The sequence below is a fragment of the Erpetoichthys calabaricus genome, chromosome 6 (assembly GCF_900747795.2).
Source record: "Erpetoichthys calabaricus chromosome 6, fErpCal1.3, whole genome shotgun sequence".
NCBI classification, from domain to species: Eukaryota; Metazoa; Chordata; class Cladistia; order Polypteriformes; family Polypteridae; genus Erpetoichthys; species Erpetoichthys calabaricus.
The window spans coordinates 78,082,320-78,100,487 of NC_041399.2; the positions used below are offsets into that span (position 1 = coordinate 78,082,320).

Consider the following 18,168-nt stretch of genomic DNA (forward strand, 5'->3'; position numbering starts at 1 on the left):
AAAACGTTTACTTGAGATTTTTGCAAATTTATTAAAAATAAAAAAATTGAGAAAGCACTTGTACATAAGTATTCACAGCCTTTGCCATGAAGCTCAAAATTGAGCTCAGGTACATCCTGTTTCTCCTGATCATCCTTGAGATGTTTCTGCAGCTTAATTGAAGTCCACCTGTGGTAAATTCAGTTGGTTGGACATGATTTGGAAAGGCACACACCTATCTATATAAGGTCCCACAGTTGACAGTTCATGTCAGAGCACAAACCAAGTCAAAGGAATTGTCTGTAGACCTCCGAGACAGTATTGTCTCGAGGCACAAATCTGGGGAAGGTTACAGAAAAATTTCTGCTGCTTTGAAGGTCCCAATGAGCACAGTGGCCTCCAACATCCGTAAGTGGAAGAAGTTTGAAACCACCAGGACTCTTCCTAGAGCTGGCCGGCCATCTAAACTGAGCGATCGGGGGAGAAGGGCCTTAGTCAGGGAGGTGACCAAGAACCCGATGGTAACTCTGTCAGAGCTCCAGAGGTCCTCTGTGGAGAGAGAGGAGAACCTTCCAGATGTTTTTCAGCAGCAGGAACTGGGAGATTAGTCCGGATAAAGGGAAAGATGACTGCAGCAATGTACAGAGACATCTTGGATGAAAACCTGCTCCAGAGTGCTCTTGACCCCAGACTGGGGCGACGGTTCATCTTTCAGCAGGACAACAACCCTAAGCACACAGCCAAGATATGAAAGGAGTGGCTTCAGGACAACTCTGTGAATGTCCTTGAGTGGCCCGGCCAGAACCCAGACTTGAATCCGATTGAACATCTCTGGAGAGATCTTAAAATGGCTGTGCACCGACGCTTCCCATCCAACCTGATGGAGCTTGAGAGGTGCTGCAAAGAGGAATGGGCGAAACTGGCCAAGGATAGGTGTGCCAAGCTTGTGGCATCATATTCAAAAAGACTTGAGGCTGTAATTGCTGCCAAAGGTGCATCGACAAAGTATTGAGCAAAGGCTGTGAATACTTATGTACCTGTGATTTGCAAAAACCTCAAGTAAACTTTTTTCACTTTGTCATTATGGGGTGTTGTGTGCAGAATTCTGAGGAAAAAAGTGAATTTAATCCATTTTGGAATAAGGCTGTAACATAACAAAATGTGGAAAAAGTGATGCGCTGTGAATACTTTCCGGATGCACTGTATATATGTGTGTGTGTGTATATATATATCTATACTAATAAAAGGCAAAGCCCTCACTGACTGACTCACTCACTCACTGACTCACTCATCACTAATTCTCCAACTTCCCGTGTAGGTAGAAGGCTGAAATTTGGCAGGCTCATTCCTTACAGCTTACTTACAAAAGTTAGGCAGGTTTCATTTCGAAATTCAAAGCGTAATGGTCATAACTGGAACATATTTTTTGTCCATACACTGTAATGGAGGAGGCGGAGTCACGTATCGCATCATCACGCCTCCTACGTAATCACGTGAACTAAAAACAAGGAAGAGATTTACAGCACGAGTCGCACGCGGAAACTAAGGTAAATGACGTTAATTTTTGACTGTCTTTTAATACTGTGTAAGCATACATATTAACACATGTGCAATTAAACGTGTGCATTTACGGGGTGATTTCTCAGGCTTAAAAGCTCACCTTTTATCAAACGCGGGAACAAAGGTAACTGACGTTGTTCACTGTCTTTTAATACTGTGTAACCATACATATTAACACATGTCCAATTAAACGTGTGCATTTACGGGGTGATTTCTCAGGCTTAAAAGCTCGCCTTTTACTAAAAAGGTAAATGCAAAACTATTTTCAATCAGTTTATTGAAACGCTCCCGTTAAGGATTGCAATAACATATTCGCGAGATAAAAGAACGAAGTAGGGGGAAATGGAGGAACAGCCGCAAACAGCGAAGAGCAAAAAATTAATTAAACAATTGAGAACGGAGCGAGTTAAGCATACAAGCATGTTCATAAGGGAAACAAACCACGGTGTAAAACGTAAGTTTAAATAAAGTTTATAGAAACGCTCCCGCTGCGGATTGCAATAACATATTCGCGAGATAAAAGTTTAATGAGAAGACACGAGGTATAAACGAACCACACGCCGTGGCGCAACGTTAGGGGCAACAGTTTCAACCATTCTATGATCTGCTTCTCGCAACTGAAAGACGGCACATGGCGGATGTTAGCCGACTTGCTGACCGCAACGTTAGGGGCTTCAAGTATGGCGCTGACGCCTCATCTCAGTACCAACACTTTGCAGACTGTACTTAAAGACACGCCCTCCTCACTGGACAGTTAAAAACACCAATCAAACTAACGATGACATCAAGTATTACCCAATCAAAAGTAGGAAAGGAGGCATCTTCATAAAATGCGTGTGGGATGATTTGCATGAGACGCTGCTTTAAAAAAAAAATGATTAAAAAAATACGGGATAAATCCCGTCCAGTATTGATTCAAAACGGGACGCGCAATTTCATTGTCAAACGCGGCACGATTCCGTATTTTAAAGGACGGGTGGCAACCCTACAGTGCCAGGTAACCACCCATACAATCAGATTGTGATTCAGACTAGGAATGCAATGAATGTAATTACCCTGATCTACATACAAGGCGAAAGTCTTGCAACATTCAAAGATGATGGTTTGGGATAATTAGTACTTATTAAGTACACCATGGAACATAAAAGAGCTTATGAAGCCTTGAACCGAAAAAAGCAACATCTCAGAGATCGTACAAAAAAAAAAGGAGGTAATGTCGTTTTACTCGCTGTACATTTTAGTGAAACATTACCAGTTATTCCACGAGGGAGACCAGCAGATGAACTCAACGCTTCTTTAAAATCCATGCTTCTCCCACGGTCGGTTATATGTCGCGTGTTCTCGGGTAGGTACACCAAAAAATGTATACATTTAAGCATGTAATGGGCAAAGAAAAAATGAGGTATACCCGAAGGCACTGCAGTAGTACTCAATGTAACTTTACTTCTTGAATGTTAATGTTTTACTGTTTAATAATTTATACGCTTCTTATATATTGTTCAAATTCTTTTATCAAAATACCAGTGACAGCGCAATGCACGATAACATGGAGTGAATACACCATACGCATCTGCCCACGGCCGCCCTGGTGTGCGCAGATAGGAGTTGATTCTAAAATAAAATAAACATAAAAACAGTAATGCAATCATCACCCATAAAGCGGATAGCAGACGTGACGTATTATATGTGTACCAGATTTCAAGTCAATAGGTGAAACAGTTTGCAAGCTACAGGTGATTTAAAATCCTGGACAGACCAACGAAAAGCCACGGTAGCAAATTATACAAGAAGATTTTACTGTTTAATTATTTATATTTATATGAAATGTGCTTCTTATATATTACTTCATATTCTCATATGATAATGATGTTAATGTTGTTTATATTGATTTCTATGTTATTGTAAGTGCATCTATGTGTGTATATGTATGTATGTATGTATGTATGTATGTGTGTATATATATATATATATATATATATATATATATATATATATATATATATATATATATAAAAAATATGTGTATATGTATATATAATATATCTGTATATGTGTATATATGTGTGTGTATATGTGTATATGTATATATATATGACAGCAACACTCATAACAATGACAACACAATTACATTGACAATCATGTTACGTTATTTTTAAAATGTTTCCTTTACTTTTTCATAACCTCTTTAACACACTACTTCTCCGCTGCGAAGCGCGGGTATTTTGCTAGTATACAGTGGTGTGAAAAACTATTTGCCCCCTTCCTGATTTCTTATTCTTCTGCATGTTTGTCACACAAAATGTTTCTGATCATCAAACACATTTAACCATTAGTCAAATATAACACAAGTAAACACAAAATGCAGTTTTTAAATGATGGTTTTTATTATTTAGGGAGAAAAAAAATCCAAACCTACATGGCCCTGTGTGAAAAAGTAATTGCCCCCTTGTTAAAAAATAACCTAACTGTGGTGTATCACACCTGAGTTCAATTTCCGTAGCCACCCCCAGGCCTGATTACTACCACACCTGTTTCAATCAAGAAATCACTTAAATAGGAGCTGCCTGACACAGAGAAGTAGACCAAAAGCACCTCAAAAGATAGACATCATGCCAAGATCCAAAGAAATTCAGGAACAAATGAGAACAGAAGTAACTGAGATCTATCAGTCTGGTAAAGGTTATAAAGCCATTTCTAAAGCTTTGGGACTCCAGCGAACCACAGTGAGAGCCATTATCCACAAATGGCAAAAACATGGAACAGTGGTGAACCTTCCCAGGAGTGGCCGGCCGACCAAAATTACCCCAAGAGCGCAGAGACGACTCATCCGAGAGGTCACAAAAGACCCCAGGACAACGTCTAAAGAACTGCAGGCCTCACTTGCCTCAATTAAGGTCAGTGTTCACGACTCCACCATAAGAAAGAGACTGGGCAAAAACGGCCTGCATGGCAGATTTCCAAGACGCAAACCACTGTTAAGCAAAAAGAACATTAGGGCTCGTCTCAATTTTGCTAAGAAACATCTCAATGATTGCCAAGACTTTTGGGAAAATACCTTGTGGACTGATGAGACAAAAGTTGAACTTTTTGGAAGGCAAATGTCCCGTTACATCTGGCGTAAAAGGAACACAGCATTTCAGAAAAAGAACATCATACCAACAGTAAAATATGGTGGTGGTAGTGTGATGGTCTGGGGTTGTTTTGCTGCTTCAGGACCTGGAAGGCTTGCTGTGATAGATGGAACCATGAATTCTACTGTCTACCAAAAAATCCTGAAGGAGAATGTCCGGCCATCTGTTCGTCAACTCAAGCTGAAGCGATCTTGGGTGCTGCAACAGGACAATGACCCAAAACACACCAGCAAATCCACCTCTGAATGGCTGAAGAAAAACAAAATGAAGACTTTGGAGTGGCCTAGTCAAAGTCCTGACCTGAATCCAATTGAGATGCTATGGCATGACCTTAAAAAGGCGGTTCATGCTAGAAAACCCTCAAATAAAGCTGAATTACAACAATTTTGCAAAGATGAGTGGGCCAAAATTCCTCCAGAGCGCTGTAAAAGACTCATTGCAAGTTATCGCAAACGCTTGATTGCAGTTATTGCTGCTAAGGGTGGCCCAACCAGTTATTAGGTTCAGGGGGGCAATTACTTTTTCACACAGGGCCATGTAGGTTTGGATTTTTTTTTCTCCCTAAATAATAAAAACCACCATTTACAAACTGCATTTTGTGTTTACTTGTGTTATATTTGACTAATGGTTAAATGTGTTTGATGATCAGAAACATTTTGTGTGACAAACATGCAAAAGAATAAGAAATCAGGAAGGGGGCAAATAGTTTTTCACACCACTGTATAATATATATATAGGGTGGACCACCCTGATATATACATATATATAATGTACTCTATATATACAGTATGTAAAATCCTAAGCCTGAAAGTGCAACGATTTTATGTCACTTTTTTGTCATGCTTTAAATCGGGCTTATTTTAAAACCTACATATATATGTTTGGTATCATTCTTTTCAGAATTTATCGAACTTTAATGTGATGCTGTTAGATTTTCATATTCTTATTCCATTTTTAAATTGTAAACTAAAAAATATCCAGAACTCACGTCCAGCAATACGAGGCTATGTGCCAAGAGATTTAACCATGCCCGGGGCCAGAAATAAAAAAAAGAAAAACAGCTGCTGTACAGGCTTTTAAATGTTCGAAGCGCCACATGAGATGCAGATTATGGAGCACGGCGGAGGTGGCATCAGCATCAGCAAGCCAGCAGCTGATCATGCAAAGAACTGTTTTTGTTTCCCATTGTATCACTGTTTAAGAGGGGGTTTTGGAGGAGCATCTGTGTCTCCTTGGGGTGCATTCAGCCCCCCACTTCACAACACAAGCAGCAAAGATGTGAAGTGGCTGGGGCGTAGCACAGACCAGGAGGGTTGGCGAACGAAGCGAGCAGGGAGCAAGCCACATAGTATATCTATACTAATAAAAGGCAAAGCCCTCACTGACTGACTGACTGACTCATCACTAATTCTCCAAGTTCCCGTGTAGGTGGAAGGCTGAAATTTGGCAGGCTCATTCCTTACAGCTTACTTACAAAAGTTAAGCAGGTTTCATTTCGAAATTCAAAGCGTAACAGTCATAACTGGAACCTCTTTTTTGTCCATATACTGTAATGGACTGCAGCTCGCTGGCCGTGGGAGGCGGAGTTGCGTATCGCGTCATCACGCCTCCCACGTAATCACGTGAACTGACTGTGAACGCAGTACATAGAAAACAAGGAAGAGCCCCAAAGAGCGCTGAAGAAAACATTCATTACACAATTGAGAAGGCAGCGAAACAATAAGAAGCGAGCGAGTGACGCATACAAGCATATTCATAAGTGCAGCTACTGCGGAAACAAAGCACAGTGTAAACCGTAAGTTTAAACTAAGTTTATAGAAACGCTCCCACTGCCGTTTGCAATACCATGACTGAATGCAGCACATGTGATCACTCATTACACAATTGAGAAGGCAGCGAAACAATAAGAAGCGAGCGAGTGACGCATACAAGCATATTCATAAGTGCAGCTACGGCGGAAACAAAGCACGGTGTAAACCGTAAGTTTAAATTAAGTTTGGCAAGATTTCTTTTCTCCTGTACAACTATACGTTGCATTCTCAACAGTAAGCTTGCACTACTTGGTCATATTACAACCGGAGTGCTGAACTGACAACGTGGTATACAAAGAGAAATATAACAATCGTAATAAACGAACAATAAAACAGCGGAGAAACCGTGGATTAAATAAAAAGGCTGCTTCCTTGGCGAAGCAAGGAAAAAGGATGGCCTTATATGGCGTTCGTTTATATAACAGCAGAGAAGCTGTGTAAAGACTGCTTCACAAAAAAACAGCAGAGCGCCTTATATGAGCAGGCAGTCAGTTAAAGAAGGGAATCAATAAATAACTAATCGTAATAAACGAACAAAAAATAGCGGAGAATCCACGGATTACATAAAGGAAATGGGTACCTGAACAGAAAAGTGAGTCTCAAATACCTACACAATAACTATAACAATCGTAATAAACAAACAATAAAACAATACAGAACCGCTAAGCAAGGAGAAAGGACGGCCTTATATGGCGTTCGTTTATAAAACAGCGGACAGGCTGTGTAAAGGCAGCTTCACAAAAAAACAGATCCTTAACAAATTGTTATTGGTATATTTTCCCTCAATTTAAAAAGGTTTTCTTTTCTTCTTAATTAAAATTTAAAAGCAATACTTCACCGCTGCGAAGCGCGGGAATTTGGCTATATGCAGTGTGTACGCCTGATGAGCCCAGAATTAGGGCGAAACACGTGTCGCGTTCTCTTTGCATTATTTGACAGTAAACTATTTTCAAACATTCTATGATCTGCTTCTCACAACTGAGGGCACCGTGGAGGATGTTAGCTGACTTGCTTGCCAACCACAAGCGTTACCTGGTAGGTAACCACCCATACAATCAGATTGTGATTCAGACTACGAATGCCGTGAATGTAATTACCCCGATCTACATGCTGTCAAATAAACGAACCACACGCCGTGGCGCAATGTTAGGGGCTTCGCCTCTAGCGCTGACGTCCGAGGTTCGATTCCCGTAAGGGAGTGCAGTGAGTGTGTACGCCTGATGAACCCAGAATTAGGGCGAAACACGTGTCGTGTACTCTTTGCATTATTTGACAGCAAACTATTTTCAACCATTCTATGATCTGCTTCTCACAACTGAAGGCACCGTGGCAGATGTTAGCTGACTTGCTGGCCAACCATAAGCGTTACCTGGTAGGTAACCACCCATACAATCAGATTGTGATTCAGACTACGAATGCCGTGAATATATATATATATATATATATATATATATATATATATATATATAATATGTGAATGTATGTATGTCTATATATATATATGTGCATATGTATATATATGTGTATATATATGTACATATGTATATATTTATGTGTGTATATATATATATGTACATATGTATATATTTATGTGTATATATATATATATGTACATATGTGTATATATATGTAGATATGTAAATTTGTATATGTATATATATGTATATGTGGATGTGTATATGTATGTATATATATGTATATGTAGATATGTGTATATGTAGATATGTATATATATATATATGTGTGTATATGTATATATATGTTTACATAACCTCTTTAACAAACTACTTCTCCGCTGCGAAGCGCGGGTATTTTGCTAGTATATAAGAAAAAGCAGTAGGTACCGAGTACCAATAGATATAGTTCCTAAAATGCAAGAAATTTAATAATGTTTTGTCAATGGGCAAATCATGTGCTCAGTTTAGATGAAACTTCCCGTATATAATCCTAAAATTGTCCTCTGTAATATACATTTAGGGTGGGTGAAGCTCTCAAGAAGTACTGTCACCTTGTTCACCATAAAATTAAAAATGTATTTTCTCTTCTCTGAAATTGGTTCTACTGTAGAGTTTTAGGGTAGATCAGATTATTCTAAGTCCATTTTAAAGAATGTGAAGATTACGTCTGTAATTTTTTCCTCCAGACTTTTTACCCACCTGATCAGAAAACGTACTTGAGTAGCAGGATAGTTAAGTGTGTCATAGGTGTATTGTATCATACATAAACATTTTTGAACAAGAGAAAGAGTTTATAGCTATATACCGTATAATGTTACAAATGATGTAATATCCACAGAATTTTTTGTTGTCCTTTTTCCGTTTGTTAAATGATTTACAAGAAGACGTTTGATGAAAGTTTTAATTTGAAATGCGTGACATTTAGTCTTCTTTCCATTCATTTTCTGTAGAAGCTTTAATTTTGTTCTAAATTTGCCCACAAATAATGTAGATAAGATTTGCCAAGATTTGTATTTGTGTACTATTCACCTTAGAGATGCCAGATATACTGTATGCTTGCAGTGTCTCATGTTTGACTGTTATGCGTCATGTCCGCTCATATATCCAATAGCATAAGGATTAATTGAAAAGATAAGATTTCTGGTAAATACTATTCAGTAAGTTACACGGGTTCAACTCATTCTCTTAACCACTTTATCTATACTGTTAAATTATTTTGGTTTTACTAGTTTAATATTGACAATTTATATGTTGCATTTTATGGGTTGTAGTTATTAGGAAGGTTATCTGAATGTCCCCAATGTACAGGTTAACCGTATTCTCTCAGAAATCCATATGGAATGGGTATGGGTTATGGTCAGGGTGTTTGCTTACGTGGCTCAAAATGTCTCATAAATGTCAGTAATTTTTTTTGTAATTCTCTGATATAATGCTTTTATCAGAAGGCATTAATATATATTTTAGCCATGTCAACAGCGTACACCAAATATAAAAGCTGCACAGAACTAAAAGGAGTCAGTCATACAAATACAGTGGAACCTCGGTTTGCAAGCATAATTCGTTCCGGAAACGTGCTCGCAGTCCAAAGCACTCGTATATCAAAGTAAATTTCCCCATAAGAAATAATGGAAACTCAGATGATTTGTTCCACAACCCAAAACTATTCATATAAAAATGATTAATACAAAATATAAAGTAAAAATACATAAAACAAATTAACCTGCACTTTACCTTTAAAAAGAATCATGGCTGGTGTGAACGAGTTTCTAAACTCTTGTGGGATTCCACCCAACGGGACGACACGTGGAAGAGCGTCCCAAAGCAATCACAGTCTCCCAGCACTGTAGCAGTTTGCCGTAAAAGCAAATCCGAAAAGATCGCGGACATGCTATAAGCACCTGCCGTTGATGGGTGATACAAGGAACATTATAAATGCGCAGGGCCCTGCTTGACTGCTGTGTCTGTTTGAAGCTGAATAAAGCTGGTGTTGCTAAAGTACTGAGACTCAGCTTTGTGTTTTAGTGTGCAAGACAGGGACTCGCACATCACAGCACACACACGCATGCGAGCACACAGTCACAATGCTAATGCTGTAGTAAACAGTATACGCTCGTATGGATGTTTACTATGAGTGAGGCACGCCGACTCAGACGGAGAATAGGAGACGATTGCCCACAATCCCGCAGCAAGAGAGAGAAGAACCATCAGCTCAGTTGTGATCACGTGACGCTCAGCAGACAAAGAGTATACATACTACTCGTACTGCAAGACCTCACTCGTTTATCAAGTCAAAATTTATTAAAAATTTTTGTTTGTCTTGCAAAACACTCGTAAACCAAGTTACTCGCAAACCGTGGTTCCACTGTACTCATATACTCTGTATTATTAGTGCACCATAAACAATACATTGCATATGTCACATAAGCAGTGACAACGAAAAAGGAAATATACCACTTAATTTTAATAGCAAAACCATTCAGCCAGTGTTATTGATAGCATCACTAGCAGTTGCACTGTAATTTACAAAAGTAGTATGTTCTTTCTTAGCTGGAGGTGCTGAGTCAAACTCTTTCTATCATATGACTATTTTTAGTTTTCACATGTTTTTTTCATAGTTAAATATTCCGTCTAGCATTCATATGAGCAATGACTTTGCAATTATGGGACATCAGATCGATTAGTTCTTATAGTCAGGTCCGTAAGCATTTAGAAAATGACAGAAGTTTCCTAATTTTGGTTCTTTACACTACCACTGTGAATTTGAAACAAAGCAATCAAGATGTGATTAGACTTCCAGCTTTTATTCAAAGGGTTTAACAAACATTGTATTAGTTGTTTAGAAAAGACAGACATTTTTATACATGGTTCTCCTATTTTCGGGGCTCAAATGCATTTAGACAAATTAACATTATCATAAATATAATGGTCATTTTCAAAATTTGGTTGAAAATCCTTTACAGTCAATAACTGCTTGAAGTCTGGAACTCATCGCCATCTCCAAGTGCTGGGTTTCCACACCTGGTGATACTTTGCTGTGCCTTTACTGCTGCTGTCTTTAGTTGCTGCTTGTTCATTGGACTTTCTGCCATCAGTTTTGTATTCAACAAAGTGAACTGCTTGTCCATTTGGGTTGAGGCCAGTTGAATATTCCATTTCTTTGCCTTGAAAAGTACTTGGTTTGCTGTCACAGTATGTTTTCGCTCATTGTCCATCTATACTGTGTAATGTCATCCTATCAGGTTTGTAGCATTTGGCTGAATATGAACAGATAGTACAGCCGTGTACACTTCAGTATTCATCCTGCTACTTCTGCCAGTAGTGATATTATTAATAAACACTACTGACTGACTTCCATTTGCAGCCATACATGATCATACCATAAAATTGCCTCCACCATGTTTCACAGATGATGTGGTATTCATCAAATCATGAGCTGTTCCTTCTCTTAATCATACTCTTCTCTTTCTAACATTCTGATATTTATTTATCTTAGTTTCCTTTGTCCAAAGAAAATTGTTCCAGAACTGGACTGGCTTTTAAAAAATGTTTTCTAGCAAAGTCTAATCTGTCCTTCTTTTGCTTGAGGTTTACCAGTGGTTTGCATTTTAAGGTAAACCCTCTATATTTACTTTCATGAAGTTTTCTCTTGATTGTAGACTTTGGCAGTGATTGGTCTACCTCCTGGAGAGTGTTCTTGGTATGGCTAAATGTTGTGAAGGGATTCTTCTTCACCAAGGAAAGAATTCTGCAATCATCTAACACAGTTTTCTTCTGTGGTTTTCCAGACCTTCTGGTGTTGCTGAGTTTACCAGTGTGTTTCTTCTTTAAAGAATGTACCAAGTGGTTGATTTGACTACTTCTCGTGTTTCTGTTCTCTCTCTCTAAAGGGTTTCTTTTGTTTTCTCAGCTTAATAACAGACTGTTTTTACTTGCATAGACAGGTCTTTGGACCTCATATATTGAGCTCACATTGACAGCTTACAAATGTAAATTCCACACTTGAAATCAGTTCCAGACCTTTTAAGTGCTTAACAGTTAATGTAGAAATGAGGGAACTGCTTCCACCTGGCTATGGAAAAGCCTGTCAATCAAGTAAATGTCCATGTAGGTTTGAGCCCCTAGAAATAGTGAGGGCTATGCAGAAAATTGGCTGTCATTCCTAAATGGCTCATACAATATTTTTGGTAAACTCCATAAATTAAAGCTGACAGTTTCAATCACATAATGATTACTTTATTCAAGATGCATTGGGGTGGTGTACAGAGCCAAAATTATGAAAATTGTGTCACAGTCCAAATAGTTACAGACATGATTATCTATTTTTAATAGAACTCATGTGACTGATGATTAGTGAAGGTAGTGCATCTTTGTACAGTTAGAATGGCATTGTGTGCAAGAGCACAGAGTGGTTTGAAAACCACTGAGTTAGGACACTTTGCAATAATTCACAGGACTATTCTAGGAAGTATGGGACATCTTTCTACCTTGTTGGTGTGTGATTCACAGGACTGTTCCATGAAATATAGGGTGTCTAGTCACCAGACTAGTGTGTTCAGTGAGTTGTTGTTTTGACACAATTATGCACATACCCACAATGCATATTGAGACCTGAATGAAAGGTGTATGAATTTTTTTTAATATTACTAGGGGGCTCTGCCCTCTGTTCGCTTTGCTCGCCCACCCCCGAGTTTGGTTTACCAGATATACAATTTAAAGAGATTGTTATTTTCATTGGAATTGTTACATATACATTATTTTCACTTTTACTTTAAAACTTTTGTAAAAACAATACTTGTCCTTTATTTCCGGCCCTGGGCGTGGTTTAAACCTCTTTCTCGCAGGACTTACAACGCTGCTTGTGTTCTGAAGGGGGGGGGGGTCGGCTGAACGCACGCTAAGGAGATGCCGTCGGATCAGCTGCTATCTTTCTGCTGCTGCTGGCGAGCTGTGTGTTTTGTTTGTCGTACTGCGCATTGATCATTTAATAGCCTGTACACCAGCTGTCCTTTTGCCATTTTTTTTTTCTGGCACTCTCATTGTGAAGGATGGTGGGTGGGGGGGTGGGTGGATGAATGCATTCTAAGCAGGAGCGGTCGGATCATCTGCTGGCTTGCTGCTACTGGTAAGCAGCGTGTTCTGCTTGTCGTTTGTCGTTGTTTTAAGAGCTCAGAGCACATAAAGTGTGTCTGCCAAAAGCATTCCAACAACTGCTAGGTTAGATGTCTGTGAACTTGTTTTAAATGTTGTCTCACTGCCTTATCTTGCGTGACATTAAAGTGTGTCTCGTGGGATGTCAGATTGTCTTCCGAGAAGATCACATCTCGTCTCCCTAGCCTCCCTCCCAAGATTTTTTTTTATAATAGAGAGACAATATAAAAATACACTGGAAATTTTATGAATACTGGATATTGCCTCATTTTATTATAATTTTTGTCTACTGTTATGTATAAATGTACTAAACTGCTATACCCTGCTTATAATTAATTGTAAACTGTTGTTTAATCTGGAATGAATACAGTTGCCCACACAAATATCATTTACAAATAAGCAGTTCTGTACAAATTATGTCTTTTTTTTAACAGATGCCAAACCCAAATTTTAGCATCAAATAATAAAGATTAAGCAAAACTGACAGAAATGCAATTCCCAACATGAATCACACAATATAGAAAACATTGTTTTACAATCTGTTCAGTTAAAAAAGTGGCCTACTATTTTCCTGAACTTAGTAAAATATAGGCATGCTCCAATCAGGTTTTTTAAGGCCGATACCAATCACCAGTTTTCATGTTATTTGATTGGCCCAATTCCGATACTGATTTTTTTTTTTTCTTTATACTTTTAAAAAACTTTTTACACTAACCTTCTACATAACCAGATGCATAGAAGCCTTATGGCCAATATTAAAGTGTATTATTATAATTAAACTGTAGACCTCAGGTGTTAACTCTTCATTTTTTATTAACAAAATGAAATTCTGTAGGCTTACTGTTCAGTGACCATAAAATACTAAAATAAATCAAATTTCCTTAAAATACATTCTTTAACTTATAAAATATGTACAAAACTGTTTATCCATAATACATATAGCTTAAAAGAAATTAAAGTGTCTCTCGTAATTACAAGCTGTTATATTGTTTCATTTTTTCTGCAATGTACCTATCTGAAACAAGGCTTAATTAAAAAAGTAGTTTTCACCATTTCTCTAACATCAAAAGTATATATATATATATATATATGTATATATATTCTTACTCAATTAATTAATTGCTATTGGCAATTAAACACTGTTTAAATATAAATATACTTGCAGTTATAGGTTTTAATCATTTTAAATCATTAATTGCACTACAGCTTTTTGTTGTTAAAATAAACATTTACTATATTTATTCAGTGTATCAGTTAGACATTTGTAATTCTTGAGGTTTAGTTATAAATATGGATTAGCATTTTAATTATGAAGTACTTGTTTCTTACCAAAACAGCATAGTATGACACACAGCAACAAATAATAAACATAGTATAAATCTTTTAAAAAAAAAAGCCTAGTGGTTTACTAAGCAGCAATTTCAAATTTGTCTTTATAATTTCTTTTTCCAATTAAAAGCCTAAGCTTCTGCATTTTAAACAAGTATGCTGTACAAACTCAAGTGGTGCCTGTTTTAAAGGACAAAATAAAGGTCTGAATTCTTTAAAGTAGTTTTTCTTGCCAGTCTGTCTATTTGCACAAGATGACTTCTCTGATTATTTTTTCAGTTTATTACTCCACTTTCTTTAACATGTAACATGTAAAGGCTAATCTACCAATCACCTCTAGTTCACTGATGAAACAAGCTTCCACTCACTGCTGTTTGTTTACACTGCAGGAAGTTTGCTGCAAAAGAAAAAAAAAGGATATGCACTGGCTCAATTACCTCATTACCTAGTGTAAAGGAGCACAGCAACTAAATTACTGTAAAACTTAGAAAAGCAGGGGCTGATATTGGTTTTGGCGATAGGTCTTTTTACTGATCACCTATTAGGTCTTTTTTTTTTTTTAATAGTGAAAATCGGCTTCTGGTCTGAGGCCGATAAAACAGGGCATCCATAGTGAAATACTGCAAAAGAACTATTATAGTCGCTAGCTTTCTTTTCCAAACTATATGTAGAAAAAAGGTTCTTCCTTCTATATTACTAACATAATTAACATTGCTTGCTTTTTATTGGTTATGTAAAGTTTTAAGATTTTAAAGCAACATAATCTTACTAGTTTATACTGTTCTGAAGCTACAAAAAATATTTGGGATACTTAAATTACAAACTTATATATATATATATATATATATATATATATATATATATATATATATATATATATATATATATATATATATATATATGTATTTTTTTTGTTTGTTTTTAATTAGATTGGTTTCCCCAGAAGCTCCACCAAAGAAATTTCTTACATTAGGTTCCAAGTTCCGCTACAGTGGGAGAACTCAAGCTCAGACCCGAAGAGCCAGTTCTCAAATAGTTCGGCCAGCACCCTATTTTGAACGTTCCTCTAGCAAGCGTTATACAATGTCTCGAAGTCTGGATGGTGGTGAGTATGATTAGTTAATATTTAATCAAAGCTGTAATAATTTTTTATTGAATGATGAGTCACTTTATGCTTATCAGCTGCAAGTTAAAGAAGTTAAAGTAATATGTAAGTAATGAGACATGTGCCAGTGATATTACTTTAATTTGAAGAAATCTAAAGAACACTGATATTAAGCTTGGTTGTGGTAATTAAAAAAGGCATAAAATTCCATGCACGGTGCAGAAGAAATACATTTCTATTAAAGTTTTAGGGAAACAATGTGTTTTTTTTTATTTGTTTATTGGAAGTATGTGCTACTCTATGCCTTATCCCACTTATACACAAAACATTTAGAATAAAATAGAATAGTTGATGTTTATAACACGTTTACAACAGACAACCAGAATGAAAGCTAAGTAGCTTCCTGTATTTTTGAAACAACTAATATATTGAGTAAGATTACATTCAAGATATAAGAAAAGATGATATAAAAGTGCATCTTGACACATTTGGAATTTATATCAGTTCAGGAACCCTTATCAGTAAGTTTAAATTTAGAATATCATTAGTCTTGGTATTCCAATATTTCTCTGCAATTTAGCCTCAGTGAGTGAAAACCACGAAATATTCATGAAGGATTCCATGTCCGCTTCAGAGATGGGCACAGCCCAATATGGAACAATGAAAGGCATCACGTCTGGGGACCTTATCACCACTGTAACACCTGAAAAGAAAGCAGAAGAGGAAAAGGCAGAAGAAGAGGAAGTTAAAATAAAAGAAGAGGATATCCCTGAGCCAGCACCAGTTTCCCCAGTCAGAAATGAGGCAAAGGTACAAATCTGTTGCTTATAGAAAACGATATACTCCTTTTTTAATCATTCTTTGTTGTAAAGTTTGCAGAAAAGCATTAAGAAAGTGCCATTTAAAGTCTTTTTAAAATTTATTTATGTATCCCGCAGCCACTGCAACAGCATAATGTGGTATGAAATGTCAGAGTGGATAGAGATTTGAGGGAAAAATGAGATGTTTTTACACCAGATCTAAAAGCCTTTTGAAGGAAGCATTGTTAGCTTAAGAAGATTTGTGTCTTACTTGTATAAACATAGTGTTACATGATTTTAGTTGAATACGATAGTATATTTTAGCACAATGCTAGTTTTTGATTCAGTAACATTGCAAAGAAATTATTGGGTATATTGACTCGTTTGAAATTAAGCCTTTTATCCTGAATACATTTGTGTTTTGTTAACTTAAAAAACCAGGATCATAAAGAATGAGTGAATGTGGAAATATATATGGCTTTTCGTGCTGGATACAGTAGAATACAGACTTAACTATTGTTACACATCACAGTTAATTTGTATGTTTACATTATAAGTTATTACTGTCAAATGTCTGGTGGAAACGGTATGTGTGGCATGTTTCTCTTATGGCAACAAAAGATATTTTTAATTAATCTAAAAGTAACCCTCACCTGCCAAATCTACATGTGTGATGTGCTTGTGTAGAATCTGGCTAATTCTAAAAAGGCACACACTTACAATACCCTGAAACACAGAGTAGAATGATCTTACGTCTGTAAATGCATCACAATTTCTACACCACATTTACCAGTTGCCATAAGAGTTGTGCAGCAGTGGCAGTGATTCCCAGGTTTAATTAAACCATGCCCTACTTGAGCAATAAAAATTTATTAGAATTTGAACAGTTAATATGTGCTTTGAGAATTTTGAGAACTTGGGTTAGATCCCAACATAGCTTTTTTTTTTTTCTGCTGACAAGTAAAGAAGTTTAATTTCCCCTGCTCTTCAGAGTTGGACATGTCTTTTACGTCAAGGTAGTACTAATCACATTTCTGGTAGAGCTTCTAGGTCCAGAACTGCACACAAAACTTAACCTTTTAAACTCTGCCCCATTGTTTTGAACAATTAAACAGTTTCTAAAACTGCATAAAATCATTTATTTCCTCACTGCTATAATGAAAGAACAGTGTTTTGCTGTTAAAATGTTGTATTGCATACCCCAGTACTACGTTGCAGTGTTTTTCTTTCTTCTGTCAAAGATTGCCAAATTGCTAAATCTCAGCAACACTTGCACCCAACGCTCCTGCTCCCAGCTTTCTTGAACATCCAGATTCAATTGTGTAAAGTTTGACAGACAGACTATTATCTACTAAATGAGAGCACTATTTGCAACTTCAGATCATACCACATTCCATTTTCTGTGTTTCAGATTTGTTAAGATATTTTTGAATCTTACAACTATTGGTGTTGTGATTTGGATAGACAGTGTAATTTTTTACCATCTATTTATATATTCTGACAGAGTAAGATCTGCCCTTCAAAATGATGCATAGGCCAGGAGTCATTAATAGTGGATATTTATGCTATGGATACTTACTTAAAAACAGTAAAATCAGAGAAAAATAATCCTGATTTTGTACTGCTTCAAAGCAGTAAAACTAGACTTGATGATTCATGATTTTTTTTTTTTCTGGGTGTTAGTGACACATTCAGTGACACGTAATATTTAGAAGCTTATTTCAACACCTTTGGTAAAAACGTTACTGAACTTCTGCAACTTATTCTGCTTCAATATATGTGTACACCTTAACTAATTCTCCAGCAGTACACATTCTGAAAGATTCATGTCTGAACTTCGTTTTGAGG

The 18,168-nt window shown here is 36.9% G+C and overlaps 1 protein-coding gene across 15 annotated transcripts in view; it reads left to right on the top strand.

The window, feature by feature from the left end:
- The window catches only part of epb41l3a (erythrocyte membrane protein band 4.1-like 3a), a 275,326-nt gene that overhangs the window by 211,688 nt on the left and 45,470 nt on the right, over nt 1-18,168 (top strand). For 11 of the 15 annotated variants that reach the window (XM_051929140.1, XM_051929137.1, XM_051929142.1 and 8 more), the window contains exons 11-12: nt 15,345-15,520; nt 16,101-16,330. In XM_051929140.1, the coding sequence (XP_051785100.1) occupies nt 15,345-15,520; nt 16,101-16,330 (406 nt within the window). The remainder of the gene's footprint in view (nt 1-15,344; nt 15,521-16,100; nt 16,331-18,168) is intronic. The other 4 variants (XM_051929138.1, XM_051929143.1, XM_051929145.1 and 1 more) reach the window with 1 other exon arrangement.